We start from the raw sequence: 19007 nt of genomic DNA, 5'->3' as shown, positions 1-19007 counted from the left end.
GATGGATGGATGGATGGATGGATGGATGGATGGATGGATGGATGGATGGACAGTCCTTTTGTTAATTTCTGAGTCTGCCCTGGAAGGACACAATAGATCAAGTGCCCAGACTCCCAATGGATGACTAAGCTCTACCTCCTCTCTCTAAGGCTGAACTCTGACCCCCTAACTGGATAGCATATTTGATCCACTTGTAGTCGTGAATCTAGTTTTTCGGTCACAATTAGTTTCTTGCTTTACAAAAGTAAAGCAAGGAACTTTTTAACTTTTTAGTGATTTTGATCTCGACGATCAGAGCTTGGAGTGACTGACGCTCAAATCCCAACGCAATATTTTTTTGCAACTGCAAACTAAAACGAAGCATCGTTAGTTTCTGTTCACATTAATAACAAATCCATGAGTGTTTTTACATACATTGTATGTTTTTTTTCAAATCACCATGACACCTTTTAAATGTACCGACTCAAACACTCACGCGCCTAAATTGTGAAATCTGGGTTTTATTGCGCATTCTCATGCAAAGTGATGTCAGCCTTCCATATAAAATAAAATGTTCAAGCAATGAAAAAAAATCAGATCAAATAACCGGCTTTTAATAGGCTTTTAAATTAACTGTTAATTAGACTCCCACTCAGTCACATGCAGCCGACGTTGTTCTTTCCACACACCTTTCATCAGGACTTTCCAGCAGAAGCTTTGGCTTTGTTGATCAGTGAATGCAGGTAGGAGTAGAAAAACAGCAGATTATCATATTCTCCAGTGTACTCCTGACCCAGGCAGTGCTGGTGGAAGTCTTTGAGGAAATAATAGATAGCCTCAATAGTAGCAAGGTAAGTGTCCGGTTTGCCTTTCTGGCTCCGCCAGAAACAAGTTTTTCTCGTCTTCAGTTCCACCTTGAGCAAACCTGGAGAGGACAAAAAAAAAATAAAAAAAATCAAACATGAACGTAACCTAAGATACTCTCATAATGTCAGAGTACGACTTTGACGACTACCTTGAAGCCTTTCGTCTGTGCTGATCTTGTTGGTCTGGTTCCAGGTGCTGTCGATGAAGACCACCCTCTGTAAAGGGTACACCCTGGACTCTGAGCTCTGAGCTTCATCTTGCGGCACCGACTGTGCGTCCTTAGCAAACTTTGTAGCAGTCTGAGCTTCACCTTTCATCCTCTTTAGACAGGGTTCCTCAAAGGGATCTCCCGACCTGTTTTTACTCCCGTCACGTAAACACTGGATCATTTCTTGAACTGAAACAGCCCCCGGGCCTGGGAACACCAACACTACCTAGGAAAGAAAACAAAAAGCAGAGACACCAAGTGGAATAGCATCACTTCCATGTTGACAAAACACAACGAAAAAAAGGGAGTTTATAAAATCTCCAATTGTGCCGTGCCTTGATTTATGCACAGCTAAACTCGAGAAGCAGCTAAAGAGAAAAAGTCAGAACACGAGTGCAACTCAGCTGAGAGAGGAAGGAGAGAATAAAACTCATACGATGAAAACGGCAAATCTAGAGCTAGCTGTTTGAAATTAGATACAAGAGCACAAAAATAAGTGAATGGAATCATTAGAGAAAAAAACAGCTGTATGCATTTAAACTATTATGCACTGCAAATGTTACAGAAATTAAGCCTATTAAGCCACATCCATTTATGACCTCTGACAGTACATGTCTTCTGCTGATGCTCTCATGAACTCCACTCTGCAGTTTCCTGTAGATTCCAGAGTTAGGTCTCTACCTCTCAGGCTAAACGCTCAATGATTCCTAATAGCATCTTAAGAGCAAAACTAGTTCTGGGATTTAATGAAACCCATCTAACCTTGTCTTTTTCAAACTCAGGAATGCAGGGGTAGGTATACATTGTGACGTCGTTGGGAGCGAGAATCTTGGCGTGGACTGCCGTGCTCTTCCCGTCCGTTTCATTCGGATGCTTGATGATGTCTATCTTCACAGGGAGCTGAGCAAAACACAGCAATATGAAAGAGTTAGGGCGACAGGAAAGTTCATCACTGGTGTTGCGTCAAAAAACATCACATCACAAATCACATCGCGATATATTCCAAATACATTTTCCAGAGGGACTCTGTTGAAAGAACACAAAGTGGATTTTTTAGGGCCTTACTGACCTTGATTACGGGAATTTCTTGCATGTTGACACCCACTAATGAGCAGCATGTGTAGCAGAAGAACATCCTCGACCCTCCGCATTTAGAGCACTTCAACCTGCCTCTTTGCTGGGCTGTGTCCAGTACTGCATGTGATGCCAATTTCAGCCCCTGCAGAGGCTGCTTGGCGTGCTCGTGGACATCTGATAAATCACCTGTGACGGTCGGTTTGTCACGGCAACTAGAATAAAATGGCTGGTATCCATCCAGGCTGCTCATGGTTGCTGTTTCAGATCGTGATGTATTTGTCTTGGAGTAGACTGGCTTTGCAATCACTAAATGTTAGGAAAAAAAAAAAAAAAAAAAAAACATAACTGATTTAGTAGTTGCATGATGTAAAAAAAAATAAAATAAAAAAAAGAGTGACAGAATAACATGAAAGTGTACATTAATCCAGCTGGGAGTTATTTAACAAAGTCCAAACAGAATTATTATTATTTTTTTAAGACAAATGAGTTGAACTGAGCAGGCCGTTACTGGTTAAAGAAATATGATACAATTAGCAATGCTGTCAGCAAAATCTTCTTTCATTCCAAAAACGTTCTCTTGAGACACATATGAGCTGCCTCCTGCCAAACTGTACTTTCTTCTATTAACTTCTGAAAACAAAGCCAGAATGTCGCATTTAAACACTTGAAACTGGTATTTACTGCCCGCAATAAATGTCACACAATATAATAAATACTAATCTAATAACGGCGTGTCCTAACTAAAATAAAACTTACAATACAAGCTATTCAAAATTATTTAAATCAGTGAGTGATTAAATAATTAAATGTAAAATTGAATTAAAATATGATGTCATTAGATGTTAAAGCATAAATAATTCTTTCAAAATGTTCTTAATTATGTCGTGGTTTCTGTGTTACAGTTCACAACAGGATTACTGCAAATGGATCATAGTATTTGTCTAGTTAACTCATGAGTAGGGCTGGCAGTTATATGCAAAGGGGTGTTGCAGTAACAATTAAAATACAAGAAATATATATATAAAAATTACACGCGCTTTTTATGTAATGAAAACAAATAAAACTAAAGACAAAATTAAACAAAGAAACACATTTAGTTAATTGCTTATTTAATAAATAATTTGTGCACGCTTTTTAAATTCTTATTACTTTTTTGTATACTTGGATTTTGATCATATATTCAAGTGTGGCACTTTCGAAGCGCAAAAGAAAGGTTGCAAATTGTCTGAATGGATGTAAAAATCTTCTCTTATTATTCCGAAATTACTAAAAGATTTCCAAACTAGAACTTACCACTATGTTTATATTTTAGTAGTATGTGCAACATTCAGGAAGAAGTGAATAAGGCTGATTATCTCTTCGTCCTGGCGTCTGTTGAGTTTGGAAACAGGTGAACTTTCTGTCCTCTGCGTGGCTGTGGTAAGAGCAAGGGAAACGGATCTAAGCAAGTCTAACGAGGGACACATGGTGATACCTAGACTTTTGGATCAGAGCATTTCCAAAAGCATAGCTTTCGTGAGGGGTTCCCAGCTTGCAGTGGTTGAGATTACAAGTGTTTTAAGCGAACCAACAGATGAACTTCACATCTGTTTGTACTACAAACTGAAGCGACATCAGCCTGTGAAGCTAACCGCTGTTAGCTTCCCCACACATCAGGCAGTAACCATTAGCAGACACAATGGCTTAGTTATTCAAGGAAAGCTCTGAGCAAAACAAAAGCCGTCGCATAATATTTGCTGGCGTCCCCGGTAAGGTAAAACCCCAAGCAAAACAGTTCAAGCATGCCTACCAGAAAGCAGCCCGCGTCTTCCCCACATACCGGAAATTCTACGTCGCAAGACGGAAATAGATACAAGAACTCCGTTGCCAAGCAACAACCAAGCAGTCCGATTAACCTAGCGCCCTCAATGGACTAAAAGGAGATCTTGCATGCAAAAGGGAATAAACACGTTTTCCCTTTTCAAAACAAATTTATAAGTCTTTGGCATTTAACCACATCTACTTCTTGTTACAACGAAGTTAATTGACTTTAACTGGTAAACCTCACAATAGTAATACCAAGGCAGGGAGGCTCCATTTGTCAAACTTAGTAATAACATTGACACATTGTGGAAATAAACTACCACAAGTAGTTTATTTCTTCAACTAAGGTAATAACAACTCTGATGTCACTTGGTTTGATAAACTGAGATTTAGAGAGTGTAATTAGTTTGGAATATTGGAATATTTAACTTTTCCTAAGCTATTTAACCAAGCAGATTTTGGTAGGGATCTGTAAAATCACACCTATGTCACTGCCATCCTAACGAATATATTTATTTTCTTTCTATCCAGCTCACTTTGTTCTTAATACATTAACATTTTGGTTTAACACAAAACTCACATTTCAGTATTCACTTCACAGTTTCAAGAAATTAATTGAGAAATCTATCAATGAAAATTCTTCAATAACAGTAATGTACCAATACTAATTATTAACAGCTTTAATTTAGAATTGATATGGATAAGGGAATATGGATATAAAACAACGTTTAACAACATATTTTTGAGTTTTACAGTTTTTTTCTTGTTGAATTTGTTTTGCTGGTAGATAAATGTTCATCTTACACTGAAACACCAAAGTGATAGCTGCGTTAAATATCGTATGGATGGGACAACTTTCTGAATCTGTAGCAATATAGTGAAGAAACTAAGAGTTATTCCAGAAACATGCAATTTTTCACACATTTTGACTGTGAAAAATGTGTGTAAGCTATTTTTTCCAACAGAAGACACTATTTTTCATTTCATTTTTAAGCTGGGATACAGTCACATTCAATTAATTAGAATAATTATAAAAGTTCAGTAACTCATGATTAATCATTTAATTAATTATTTCTTAATTACACTCACACTGATCTTTTCAAGCCTTTAACTATATGCAGATATTCTACTTACAGTTACTGCTAATGAAAACATGACATTTAGAATACTATATTAGACCCATTTAAAACATGTTGTTCTTTTAAAGGAATAATATTGTGTATTTTTCAGGCACAATATAGTTGCTTGAATGTAACACAGTCAAGCAACTATGTTACATTCAGTTGTTAAATGACTTTGAAATTTAGCGCCTTGAAATTGGGGTTCTGTTTCTTTAAAAAGTCCTGGTCTTTTCGGAAATCCGCCTTGAGGATGTCATGCCAACGTCACTCTATTAACCCTTTAACAATGTTTTTACCAGGGTTTCACTGAGAACTAGCATGTATAACAGGGGTGGGCACTCCTGGTCCTCGAGGGCCGGTCTCCTCCAACTTTTAGATGTATTTCTACTTTAACACACCTGAGTCAAATAATGAGGTCATTAGCAGGACTCTGGAGAACCTGACTGGACTTGGGAGTCAGGTTCTCCAGTTTGGCATCAGCTGTTCGATTCAGGTGTGTTGACCAGGGAGACATCTAAGAGTTGCAGGACACAGAGTGCCCACCCCTGACGTATAACGAGCTCTGCAGACGCGCAGTTCCACCAGGCGATCCTCGCAATTAGCAAACACCTGAAGGAGCAGAGTGGGGACGTCATGGAGGAGGGCTGCTCTGTGAGGCGGAAGTTCAGGAACCTGGAAACTGCAGCTCCAACGAGGAGCTTTGACGCTCGGTCCCCACAAGTGTTTTGCGCAGTTGAATGGTTGCCACGGGAGATTAAAGGATTTCTCACACGAATGGTTAGGGTTGTCCATAATTTTCGCAATATTGTGATGTGAATTGTGAATTCCCATTATGATGTTAGAAAAAAAAAAAGCCCCTCTTTACTTGTGTCTCAACATTAATTAGCCATTGTGTTTACCATTTGTCTTTATAGTATACAAATGCTTGTTTCACTTTGTCAGACATTTATGGATTTCCTGTGCTCAGTCTGTGGTCGGGTGTCTTTGCCATAACAGCTTTATAAAACAGTCTATAACTTTTTGAAGAGCTTCTTGCCAAGCACCAGACATTCACTGATTTTCAAACCAAAAGCATCAGCCCAAAAAGCAAGTGGAACACAAGCCGAATCTAAACGGGACACAAATTATGACAGAAATATGTTTTTTACTTGCCAAGAGTAAGACTGCTTCAGTTGCTCCACTTTCACAGTGATGTCATCCCGACATTACAAATTGCATCGGAAATAAGTTTGGCATCTTTGAGGGTGTTCGGATAATTCAAGAATTTATTAAACTCTGACAGTTCCAGCAATGATACATTATTTATTTCCACCTCTTAAGCAATATCCTTTGAAGGATGCTGCTTGAAATTAACTGTTTCCAAATAAGGATTTCTGTAATTTACCATACATGTCATGCTCTCAGGCATGATGATAAAGTAATTTATCACAGCTGTTTCAGAGCATTATTTTAGTTCCCATACTGGGAAAGGAAAAAAAGAAAAGAAGGCTTTTAAACTTCTGTTTTGAAAATTGTAAAACATGATCTGACTCATTGTCTTCGACATAAAATTTGACCTTATTCCCATTTTACTGCCGCTTTATAAAAGCACCCTTTTTATATCCTTCCTCGTCATGCAGTGTGTTGTTACATTTTTAACAATATCGTCCAGTTCTTTGCAATAATTACAGCAATTTACCTGCAGATATATTGAAAATAATTGCAACATGTGAGATCTAAAACCGATTCACTTACTTTTTTCACCTCACCAGCAATGGCAAGATGTGTGAGCTGCTGGAAGACGGAGTAAAGATGGCGTGACTCAATATCCCACACCATCTTCTCTGTTCTTTTGCACTGGAACAAAAACACTTAGTAATTCTTATAAAAGCCATAAACATTGACGAGTCATTTAAAGCCAGACAGATCGCTGACTAGTTACGGTTATGGTAACTTTGCTCAGTACAAACACATGTGTTACTCATTTGCCGTGAACCTTTTCAGCTTTTGAAGAAGCGACCCAGGAGAGACACTCGACTGAATGTAGTCAACTATTTCTCTAGGATTTTATGAGGTCATGAAAGAAAAACGTACTGTACTTGAAAATGAACATTAGTTTCGTGCAACCAGTGACACATAATGACAAATGCAACCCACCAGGGTAACCTAAGGGTGTTTAAGCACCTTATTAATCATATTTTGTTCATTGCTTAACTCACTGCCTCTGCTTACCCAGTTTTCTCCCGTTGAGATGCTACATCTGTTTTGCAAGGGAAACCTGGTCAAGATATCAACAACACAGTTCAAATATAAAGATAGGAGTTTGCGCCATTTAATTTGTGGATAGTTTTGTAGATGACAGTCATACTGAACACCGTTTTCTGGACTTCACTAAGCAAAGTTTGTGATTTCCGTGTGTCCATATCAAAACAGATCAACAGGGGAGAAGGAATTTAACACTAGATATTATGGTAACCATATAGCAGCTAAATGGTGACTAGTTAACCCATGCTAGCTCATCATATGAAGTTTATTGACAAGAATATTAACGTTGTTACTTATTTTACATGCCTTATCAATAATGTCAGAAATAAACTCAATCATCTTTAATTTCACTACAGAAGCTGTTCTCACTGTTTCTTTCCACATATTAAAAACAAGTATGTATTTTCACAATAGACAGAGTGAAGGGTCCAGCAGGCAACATTAGACTGTAGGTCAGCTGCAGGATAACGATGCAGGGTCTTATCAAGTAAGGAGAGATTATAACTCGATGAGAAACAGAGAAGGATACAGAACCTTAGTGCAGAAATTTTAGTTATTTATCTTTGCAGAATTGTTGTCTATGTAATGGAAGTATGATTGTTCGCTCCACGTGTTTTCTGGAAGGTGTGTTTTGGTTTTTTGTTACTTGGTTACTTTGGTTACTTGGGTAGTTTTCAGGGGTAATCTGGTCCCTGTATGCCAAAACAAAAGCTGTAGGTGAATTCTTGACACAAAGTTGGTCTTAATTCCAATGTTTGCTGTTTTTGATACTAACTAGCAGGATTGGATGGCCTATGAAGGAATCTCTGGGAAGGGCAGGGTTCTGCTGCGTTCTTTAGGCCATAACATTCAACTCACACTGGAGCCGTTTACAGCTGAGTGTGAACTCCTGGGGGGCAATTCAGCTCCTTTAAGTCTCAGGTCAACGTAACTTGATCTTAGATAAAAGGGAGAAAATACATGGATTGATGTACAGATGGATCTTCAAAAGTTTGATCTGCTGCATAAATACCAACTTAACTTAATAGAAAGTACAAATATCTATTCCAGTTCTCTGTCCTCATCCCATCTTCTGTTATGAGAATATGACCAGAGAGTATTTCCCTCTGGTCTAAAGTTTTTTGGAGTCTCTGTGCAAAGGGGTGAAAACACAAAATACCTCAGCAACAGATTTCCTTCGGGAAGGAAAGGTTTATGGTTCTGAGATGTATCAAGTTCAGCTGTGTGTTCTCAACCTTACTCTCTGTTCATCTTTACTCATTGTTTTTTTTGTTTTTTGTTGTTGTTGTTTTGTTTTTTCATGCTCCCCTCCTGTCGGGTCTTCCCGGCTCCGTTGTTAACAGCCAGACGCAGACCTCACTGTTTTTGCAGACATTGCCCCTGTCTGCGCATGTAGCCTTTAATATGGGACACATGTGGTTTTCTGTGTTTATGCTTACACAAAAAATGCAACCCTGCTGTTATGAAGCATCATAATTAAGATTAAATCATTGTTATAGAACAGTTTTTCATCCTAAGGGCTTCATCAGATTGCACAGTAGCAATGTGCTTTTTAAAAAATTTTTTCCATGCAGAAAAATAAAGAATCATGCAGAGATTAAAGAGAGATTTTGCCATTTTCACAGAGCTAATTGTTTGGTTTTGGTGGCAAGAATAAACGGCGTCTGATCATTAATGAAGTGTTAAACAGTTCACGTTTATTCAGAGGTGGATTTACAAAGCAATATGTTTGACAATGCAGCCCATTTATTCACGATAGATCCAAACATTAAAGAGAACTGCTATTTCAGGAAGAAAATGCCCAAATGCAATCAGCTCCTTTCCTTCACACATTGTAGGTTGTAACATTTTGCATCTGGTGTGACTGTGCTGCATCCTTTCTGTTGTTGGGTTCTCGCTGTTGTTAGTCGGCTCCAGCCTCATGCCCTTCCTACTGGGAATACACGGCCTTGAGCCTGAAATGTGTTTACGTTTTGAGCATGTTACAAATTATCTGCTAAGACTAACTTTGCGTGACTTGGCAGAAGCCCTCACCTTGCTCAGATGTTGTTTGGGTCAATCGTATTTCATAGGCTTGCTCTCTCAATTTCACTGTCTCCATCTGTCAGGGGTTTTCCAAGCCAGATGTGAACCCTGGCAAAACGTGCTCTCTGTGTCGGTGAGCATTTTTGGGGGGGAATCCACTCTTGTGTTTAAATAACTAAATGCATGTGTTGGCAGCCTGCCGGTGAGTCTGCAATTTTATTTCTTGCACCGACAAGACTTTACTTTTACTGTACATAAAGTAAACTTTGACGCATCTTCCATCATAAATTCACAGTCGTACCCCTTGTGGTGGATTTCGTGTAGGTCTCTCTTTCCAGATCGGATGAATCTGTGTTATTTTCTCAGGATTGTCCGGGGACACAAGCATTTTCCCCAAAATTTATTTACAGCATGGAAATAATCATCCGAAGAACAAAGGAGGCATTTTAATTTGATACATTGAGTTTGTTTTACTGGTAATAGGTTTTCTCAACAGGATAAAGCAAAATCCAGAGTTAAAGAGTACATTAGGCTGTGAAACGGGGTCATTTTACCACAACACTGAAATCACAGCAAATAACAGATCAGACCTCTTTGTTTAAGTATGACTATATCATAGTGAATATTACAGACATGCAAAAGCTGAGAATAAATACCATGTTTGTCTTTATTGTCGTTAATAAACAGAATAAATAATGCTGAATGTCATCACAATATACAACACACACCTCTGTCTTCAAGTTCCCCCAGAGCTTTGTAGTTTTAACGTCAGTTTAGTTTATGGCAGGATAAAGGCTCGGTTCATAAAGTTCACATGCAGTCTAACCCAAGCACAAGTGGCTGTGAAGACGTTCAAAGCAACATCTAACAGAGAGCTGTGTGTTTCCATTTCAGTTTGACGTTTTGTTGACAAGTCGACTTAAGAAGTTTCATAAGAGAGGGGATGTGAGTTTATTTTGAGGTTTATTATACCCTCTAGTGGAGGGGGAAAAAAAGGTGCGTAGTGAAGCTTTGCTTCAGCATGTTGGCTTTGTACAAAGAAGGGAATTGGGGGGCCACAGGCGATGAAGTGCTGCAATGCCACAGCCAAAACTCCGGTAATATTTTCTACATTAGAGTACCAAATGTTGAATCTGTGTGTATTTTTCCTGCTGGCACTCAGCACAACAGGAATGTCTGAAAAGGTATATAAAGAAAAACCCTTTAAGCCAAATATCTTGTCTTTTAGTCTAGGGGTTATTCTTACTTATTAAGATATTTACTCTGTATATATATCTGGATGTCTGTTCAGCAGCAGCAAAACCTTTCAGCGCTTTAAGGTGAAATATTGACAATGAAAAGGGAGTCAGTGAGCAGCTACAGTGTACTTGACCAGAGTCCATGCAGAAAATCACTCACACACACACTCACACACACATCTATCACAATAAGCTTGACTTGCTGTTTATTCATATTGTCCTTAACTACATGCACTTTGTCAGCTCTGTATGAATGTATCTGGTGCAGTGGAAGGTAAAGACAAGCCCAGCTTGCTTCAGCACGTTTTGGTCAGATCAACTATCCCCTCTGAATAGTTATTTATTTTATTCATTTTTTTATTTTAGTTCATTTCATTTTATTTTATTCTTTGATTAAATACGTCCCCTCATCCGGCAGCTTGGTGGCAAATCATTTGTAAAGAATACAGTCCAGACTGCGTGTAGATTGTTTTTTTCTTTTTTATGGTTTGGTAAGAAAATACTTCTGTTTTAATACAATTTATAGTATTTACTTCAAAATAACTTCAGTCCATGTTTGCAGTTTCAGTATCTTGTATGAAGGAGACCGTCGTACGTCTGTTTTTCACTTATTGATACGACTGAACTTTAGGAGAGCGGAGAGTGATGCTGGTAATGAGACTACATGTGTCTGGTATGATATACACACATAAATGTGACCTGAGTCACACAGTCTGGGACAAAGTCTTTAGTTTCTTCACTCCACTCTCCTCTCCTCCTCCCAGCATTTCATCGGGATGAAGTGAGAAGCTACGCTTGCCTTCCTGGTCCTCTTCCCCCTCATTGGCCGCCCCCTCTGATTTAGCGCTATGAACATTTCCTTTTCAGTCCACTTTGCAGAGGAGTAAGCATTGTAGTGGTTCTCTAGGAAACCCTCCTTAAAGTCGCAGCTTTTGCTGTAGGTCTTCTGCAATTACAAGAATATATATCAAACATTTACTGCGACGTTTCAGAACTCTTCCTCCGTGACACGTTAGTTCAACGCTGAATGAAATGTGTTACCTTGGCTTGCAGATTTCCACCCTTGTTCATGCAGATGTAATACTGGCTCTTTACAGCTTTGATGGCCAGCGTGGGCCCCTCGGACACCGTTCTGATCTCCAGGATACCTGCCAGACAGCCAGGAAGTAAAGAAATGAGACACACTGCAGAAAAGATAAGGAACTGTCAACATCCATCTTTCACTCCAACTCCAGGCTGACCTCAACATTCGTCTTCATTAACAAAACAAGATGGAGGTTCCTGCGATTAATCAGTCTGTGGTCTTTCTGGCTTAGTTCAAGTCTTGTTAACTTGCCTGGGTGGCCATTAGACAAACCGCAACCTATGCCATTGCGCATATGGGAGACAGATTGAGCTTCTCTCCCGTGAGATTGAGAAAACTGCCTCCTTGCATGTGCTTTGCACGCCACAGTTTAGCTCTGCTCTTCAAATTTGTAGCAAGCCAGAACATTTGCGCTCCGTTTTATTGTTTGCTTTGTGTTTTGAGAAAATATATGTTGCCAATAGAAAAGAGAGGTACACAAAAATGCGTAAGTTGGATCCAAGTAAGTTTTAAATGAAGGAAATGAATGAAAGTCCTACAACTTATCTACAGTATCATCAGAGGTGGGTAGTAACTAGTTGCACATACTTCAGTAATTCTTTTGGGGGAAAAAAGTGTTTTGGGGAGCAGTTTTACAAGACTGTAATTTTTACTTTTACTTCAGTAATATTATCATGAAAAAGCTCTAGTCTTAATTGAGTTAAATTTCCAAATACTCTATCCACTGTGGCTTGAAAACAAGCTCATTTTAACAAAATATCCACTAGAAACACACCTACAGTTTTGGTTACAGTGGGACATTGTGTTTATACACAAGTTTTGTTTGCTGCGCAATTTGGAGGAGGTCTACAGATTATATAATACACTGCATGAGTCGTCACTGGAAGTTTTGTCTTTTTACCCTGTTCTGTGTTTGTTACCTGCTGTACGTTTCAGTGCTCTGGGTTTTATATTGAAAGAAATTTAGCTAGAAAAGTCTTCCTTTTACCCAATCTTGTTAAAATCCAACTAAAGATCCAGCCAAAATTTCCACATAACTGTATTTTTGTCCGTCTGACGTAATACTTAAAAATTAAGTAATTGACGTTTTGATCAGTCAGTATTTGAGTAGCCTTCTTGGACAGCTACTTTTTTCTTTTGCTTGAGTAAAAATATGTTTAAGTAGTTCTACTCTAACAATTAATGGCTACTCTGACCATGTCTGAGTATCATGTAAAACAACATATACGCAGATGAAAGTGGGGGTAATTCATCTGTTGAATTAGACTTAAAACTTGTCTGAATGCAGCAATATGTAAGGTTTACTGTGTTGTTCTTCTCACTGACTCCAGTGAATGAATAAACCATAAAATTAAATTCTTATTTTTTACATAAACACAAATTGATTTCATGAACAACAACAAGGTCCTGATGACAGAGTTTTCGCTCAGTTAAAGCCTCAGTGTCACTTTCATTATTCCATGTAAAAAAATAATAATAATAATTAATTTGACAAGTAGATAAAGGGGGAAAAAAATGGAAACTCTTCTGAGGTTCTTCAGAATGACATTAAGCATGCATGCATCTTTGCCAGATCACAAACAGATGGTAGCGTCCCAATCTGGAGATGTTGTTTGCGCTCTGCTTGCTCTTTTAATTTGTCCTTCTGATTGTGAGCGTTGACTACTTTGCTCAAGTGATCCTCACCCAGCCTTTCTGATCTGCCGATTGAACTCATGATGATTAAAGGTACAGCTGATGTTGAATTTGTGTTATGTTGAAAGTCAGTCATTCATTTGTCCTTTTACAATCATTTCATTTGGGAGAAACAGGGACTTGTTGCTGCTTTTAATGTTTGGTAATGTAATCCGCTGGCCAGCTAATGTTCTTTATCAGTTCCAGTTATTTTGTGCATCATGAAAAGATGAAGCACATTTCCACAGTCATGCGTACAGACATTTAAAACATTTTGGCTCTGAAGCAGAGAGCCTCTCAGGCAATCACCAGCTTAAACAGATTTGCCATCACTTGCTGCCTCTGGCGAGGAAAACAATCTTGTGGGTAAAAACCCCAATCCTGATTTCTCTGAAGACTACCGAGGCTCGGATTTGCTTTTGCTGCTAAAGTTCCAGCAGACAGCCTTTCAAGGACAGGATATTGTAGTGGGTTTTTCTTTTTAAATGATGTTGTTCTGTCCCGCTGACATTGAAAGCCTTTTCATGTTCTAAAGCAAACAGGAACAAAATTTGTAACATTTTAACATCGACTGCAATATTTTCTTGGTTAGTCCTATATCTTTCAGGTCTTTCCTTTGACTTTCAGCTGGTAAATTTTGCATGTTTTTAATACTATTGGATATAGAAAAAGAAAAAAATGATGGGCCTGTTAGGGCAGAGACTTTTTGCACATCTTAAAACACTAACTGCATTCATTTCATGCATATATACTTATATTGTTTTAAAATTTATATAAGTAAATACATTTGTATGTACATTTCATTACAATTTATTTGCACATTTTCAGTAGAAAATGTTATAGCAGTAGACATTTACCCTATAGAGAAATAGTTTTATAATTTGATGGCGGTATCAATTTTAGTACTGCCACGGTACTTAGTACTTTGACGATAAGTAAAAAAAAAAATATTTTAAACAATATAAATTACAGTATAAATAAAAAAAGAACTTCAAAAGAGGAAATAAGATCAAATATATTATACAGAATAAAAGATAAGTTCGGTGGAAGTGGCTGTTTTGGTCCATATGCTGCACAATGTCATAGCAACTTTTTTGTCTTGTTTCAAGAAAAGAAGTCTAGTATTCTCTAAACTTTTTTAAAAATTCCCAGCTAGTATCATAAAAAGATTGTTGATTAAAAAAACCCCAAAAAACCAAAAACATTTATTTGGCTCTTTGCGTGCAAGTCCCAGCCACATGTGGGTGCCTCAGATCTTCAGTCTTTCATTTCCAGTTGTTGCTCAATACGTCTTTTCCATGAGGCATCTTCTTTTAAAGCCAACATTTTTCCCTCTGCCACACTGTCAGATAGGAGGGAACGATAACCACCCAAAACATCCTCACTGTGACCGACAGTTTTAGTCGCATCCCTAAACATAAACGTCAAAAAAAAAGAATTTTCCACCGCAGTAATTTGAGCAGATGACCGTGTTATACTGCTGCTGTCAAAGCTGCCAAATAAAATGTGCCGCTTTTTAGTTGCACTGGCAAAAACTGAATGAAGTAGCAAACATGTGTTTGTTTCAAGGTAGTTGAATTTGAGATTTTAGTTGTAGGCTGTTTTTACTTTTCTTCATTATAGCCAGAATTTGGCTTCAACCTGCTTTAGTTTATTTCTGTCCTTTGTAATATCGACACTACACATTACATCTCCTTATTGTTTCTTTCAAACCTTCAAAATACTAAATATTAAGAGAAAAACATGACTGAAATGATCTTCATTCACATTTAAAACAACACTTTCTGCATGTAATAAAAAACAGAACAACCTGTAATTAGCCCAAGCAATTAAAAATAGAACCACATCCTTACTGTAGCAGTTGGTAGGATCTTGAGTTCCCGTAATGTTGCCCGAGTCATCAATCGTGAGGAACCACTGCGTGCCGCTGAACAGCTGTCGAATGCGCACATCTCCTCCCTCCATGTAATCATAGTTCCTGGTGTGGCGCTCGTGTTTAGAGCAGTTCATGATGGCAACGCGTTGCTCGGGGGTGCAGTCACTGTAGACCACACACACGCTGCCAAACAGAAAGATCGCGTGCAGGTAGAGTCCTGAGAGCAGACTTTGAAGGTTCCATGTCAGCATCCATTTGCGCATTATAATGCAATGCTGAGGGGATCAATGAGAAACATGCTGAGAGGCGCGAGCTCAAGAGCTGAGCGCTGTTCCTCAACCCGGCGACCTCCTGACCCCTGCCTTGTAACCTTCAGGTCTTTGCTTCAGGGACTCCTAGAGGGATGGGAGGGAGACTTTGTGAGGCCGGGTTGAGTTCAAAGGTGAGAAGTCTCATGAAAAAAAAAAAAAAAAGAAAAGAAAAAGCTGGCAGAATGGGAACTTTATAGGTTTGCTAGTCCATATATACAGAGTTCGTCAATTGCTTGATCCCTTTGAGACGATAGTCCAACAAGCAATGTAATATTCCAGATTAGAGATGGCTGTACTGCTTGTCTCTGTAAGAAAAATCAATAAATATGCAAGATGTCTTATCACATAGGTGTTGAAAAATGCAAATAGATGTATAAATATTCAAACACTTGTGTTTTAAAGTTGTATATCTCTATACTTTAGTACAAATAGCCTCTTACACAAACGTCTTTTAAATAGTAAATCAGAATCTTCCCATTGATTTTCTTTCTTTTTGCTCGTCATGCCTCCAACAGAGTAAAATAACACTTCGGATTGCTTCGTAACTATAAAGTCTCTCCTCTGCCGGCAAGAGGAGAGACTGAACAAACAATATCTGTGGGTCGTCAACTCACATGCGCTCTGGGCGATGACGGACGTTGTCAGACGCGTGCCGCTTTTCAGCACCAGTGATGAGACTCCTCAGGTCTGAAGCTGCAGTTAAACCCAGGTAAACCCAGCTCAGTGATGCAACAAAGTCAAGCAAGAGGTGAGAACCGCTGTCAGTCCTCATCTAGGCTCCCCTGCTTCTGGCAAAGCTGACTCTGTGCATCCTGCGTCCTGCACCCTGCTTAGATAAATGCCTGCTGCTGACCTCACTTGAGAGCAATTAGATCCCAACCAGTCAGCTGTCCATGGCTCAGATGCAGTGGAGAAACACCCTCTCTCTGGCGCGCGCTGCCACTCGCCCAGCAGACAGGAGAGGGAGCTATAAATGCTTGAAAGCACCACTCTGTTCTGTGCACCAGATCCAAAGTACTGTAAAAACATGGACACGCACACCCATTCGTGGGGTGTTTTCCACAACTTCTCTTAGCAATGTTCTAAACGGCTTTTTGTGTTGCATATCATAAATCTGACTCACTTTCACTCGAAGGATGGCTTGGATATTTACTCAAGTTACAAACCTCCACAGAATCTACCTCCTTTCATTTCAGATGTCTGAATTAATTTGTGGTTTTGACTTGGCTCACTGAATCATGTGAGAGGATTTACCGGCTCGAGTGAAAACATCAAAGAGGTCTTTTAGCGCTCGCTCGGATCCGGCATAATAGCAGGAAGTTATGCCTCAGGTTTTCATCCAGAGAAAGAAAAGCAGAAGACATGACTGCTGAGAGGAAGTAGTCATCTCTTTGTTGGAGGTCATGCACCCTTTCACCCTTTTTGTGTTTTGTATTTAAAGAGTTCATTTTATTGCTCTGAATACTTCCCTTAGACTTCCTACTTCAAAAGTTTATGTGCGCCCAATAAAGATGCGCTTGCCACTGGGAAGGTCAGGACTCCCAGTGGCAGCAGCTCCCCTGATCTGTCACGTCGCTCCGGCTTGTTCAGCTGTCCTTTATATCACCACAGAGACAGTTCATGCTCTGGTCTTGTGCATTAGCAAAGTAAACACCAGTTGAACCGAAATAACACAACATGACTTGTTGCACATGCTCCATATTTCAGACTGGTTTGCTTAAAATCACGCGGGAGTGTTTTCTAAAAGGTTGTCTCCCACGTTGGAGGGGTCTCTGAAACAGACCAGGGCCATGTAGCACCTGGTAAAGTCCCCAGAGGCAGATTATTTCAACGAGAGGGGCCAGACGCAGTCAGGATTCCCAGAACCACATGAAATGAGTGACCTTGCCTGGAATTTGAAACCCGGACTCCCTTCTTGCAGACAGGCTTGCAGGAAGACTTGCAGGTGAGACCTTAGGGCATCGCATGAAACAATGCATTTGTCCCTGTTGGCTGTATCTTATTGGGGAATCTGTGTTTGGTTATGTTGGCATACCATTTGGGTGACTACTTGAGTTTGAAATGACTCCGAGTTGCTGGGAAACAAGGTAGAGCAGGTGGGAGAGTGGCCTTGGCCTTATGACCACACCATGGGGAGTAGCACTCTGTCCTTTTGTGAAAAGCCTAAAAAGTGTTAGACGGGGGCTTCCACAAAACCACCCAGATCACTGCTGCCATTGGCTATTTATTTCTTCAAAGGAATAACGGCAGCTCATTTATCAACTTTATGTTTTCGTGTTGAATGATCTGCCTTTCGTGTGCTTTTGTGCACTAGTGTTGGGAAGTATCCATGGCTGCAATCTTTCATTTGTTCCCAGAGATGGTGAAGATAAGGCACAATCTGTGATGTCAGCTTCAGGGTGTTTCTGTTAGAAACATAGGCTGGAAATGAACTTCTCTCATTTTAAGTGGCTTCCTAAACGGCAGGTGCAGTGAACAGAATGATACAATTACAATATGAATGGTAGGATTGTAAGATGTACAACAGAGAATGCAATTGGACAGTTTCCGCCTATTTACCTTGCTTTACTTTGAAGTGATTTCTGTGAAATAAAAATGTATTTCTTTAGAAAGGAAAATTTTTTAAGTCATATACATGCTTGTGGAAAGATATGCGCTTGCATGAAGTTGTACAGTCTGCTCCCCTAAACTCTTGTACTGTTTGTGCCAAGAGCGTATAAATTTTGGCCCAATGACAGTGAAAATGCAAACGCACCTGGTGCTTTAAGCCCTAATCATGCAACTTAATAGTCACAAAATGAGATGAAAACAGTGAAGGGGGGTAAAATAATGTGTGAATTTACAGAGCTTTTACGTTCCAAGGTTTTAGTTGTTACAGATCCATCTCCATAAAACACCTAAAGGCTGGCAATCATCAGCTGCTCCACACGCATCTAACGTGCTTGTTGCCATGGGTAATTAAATAAAGTAACACGCAGAGCATTGCTGTAGAGCTCACCCTTTGAATGTTTGGAACTACTTCACTCATGCCTCTTAAGGTATTTGTCTGATCGATGTACTCTTTAACTTGAGACAGAAGGCCTTATTAAAGTCAGAACTCCAACAAGTTCTAAAAAGTTTCATAAAATTTTATAAAAAAATGTCTATTTAGCTTTTTTGTTAAATAGACTGTGTTTAGAAAGATGGTTTAGTGAAACGTATCTAGTTTTGATGACTCTGTCAAAGGCTGTTTTGTAAAACATTTTATCTCTATTGCATCATATCCCAACTATTGAGTTTTCACCTCTGGATCTCTGACACAGCTGTTTCTAAATATTTGTCAGTGTTTGCATTTCCCGTGACATTTGGTCATTGGGTGATTTTTATTTTGGAAGAAATGCTGACATTTTTATTACTGCTGTTTTCTTATATCACTAGCCAGATTGTCAAGCATTTCTTTACGGGTGCAGTATGCAAATTTTATTGGAAAAAAGAAAAACAATCAGAGCCAGTGTGTTAGG

General features: G+C 39.1%; 2 protein-coding genes across 5 annotated transcripts; both read right to left on the bottom strand.

Annotated features, from left to right (window-relative positions):
* Positions 1-480: 480 nt before the first annotated feature.
* On the bottom strand, positions 481-4021 carry dtwd1 (DTW domain containing 1). 3 transcript variants are annotated; one of them, XM_044134830.1, is made up of 6 exons: positions 3921-3994; positions 3425-3545; positions 2124-2437; positions 1817-1954; positions 995-1280; positions 481-904 (listed from the first exon to the last, which is right to left on the bottom strand). In XM_044134830.1, the coding sequence occupies exons 2-6, from the start codon at positions 3456-3458 to the stop codon at positions 675-677; spliced, it is 1002 nt and encodes a 333-aa protein (XP_043990765.1). In that variant the 5' UTR covers positions 3459-3545; positions 3921-3994; the 3' UTR covers positions 481-674. The 3 variants fall into 3 exon arrangements, with proteins under 3 accessions (XP_043990765.1, XP_043990783.1, XP_043990773.1); XM_044134848.1 differs by lacking the exon at positions 3425-3545 and having other exon boundaries at positions 3921-4021; XM_044134838.1 differs by having other exon boundaries at positions 3425-3933.
* Positions 4022-9232: 5211 nt separating this feature from the next.
* On the bottom strand, positions 9233-16435 carry fgf7 (fibroblast growth factor 7). 2 transcript variants are annotated; one of them, XM_044134860.1, is made up of 4 exons: positions 16122-16435; positions 15174-15812; positions 11604-11710; positions 9233-11508 (listed from the first exon to the last, which is right to left on the bottom strand). In XM_044134860.1, exons 2-4 carry the CDS (start codon positions 15457-15459, stop codon positions 11299-11301), a joined length of 603 nt encoding a protein of 200 aa, XP_043990795.1. In that variant the 5' UTR covers positions 15460-15812; positions 16122-16435; the 3' UTR covers positions 9233-11298. The 2 variants fall into 2 exon arrangements, with proteins under 2 accessions (XP_043990795.1, XP_043990804.1); XM_044134869.1 differs by having other exon boundaries at positions 15174-15591; positions 16122-16393.
* Positions 16436-19007: the final 2572 nt, after the last annotated feature.

Source organism: Gambusia affinis, linkage group LG02 (assembly GCF_019740435.1).
Source record: "Gambusia affinis linkage group LG02, SWU_Gaff_1.0, whole genome shotgun sequence".
Lineage (NCBI taxonomy): Eukaryota > Metazoa > Chordata > Actinopteri > Cyprinodontiformes > Poeciliidae > Gambusia > Gambusia affinis.
The sequence above is the reverse complement of the archived record's forward strand: the minus strand, read 5'-3'. Positions and strand labels throughout refer to the sequence as shown.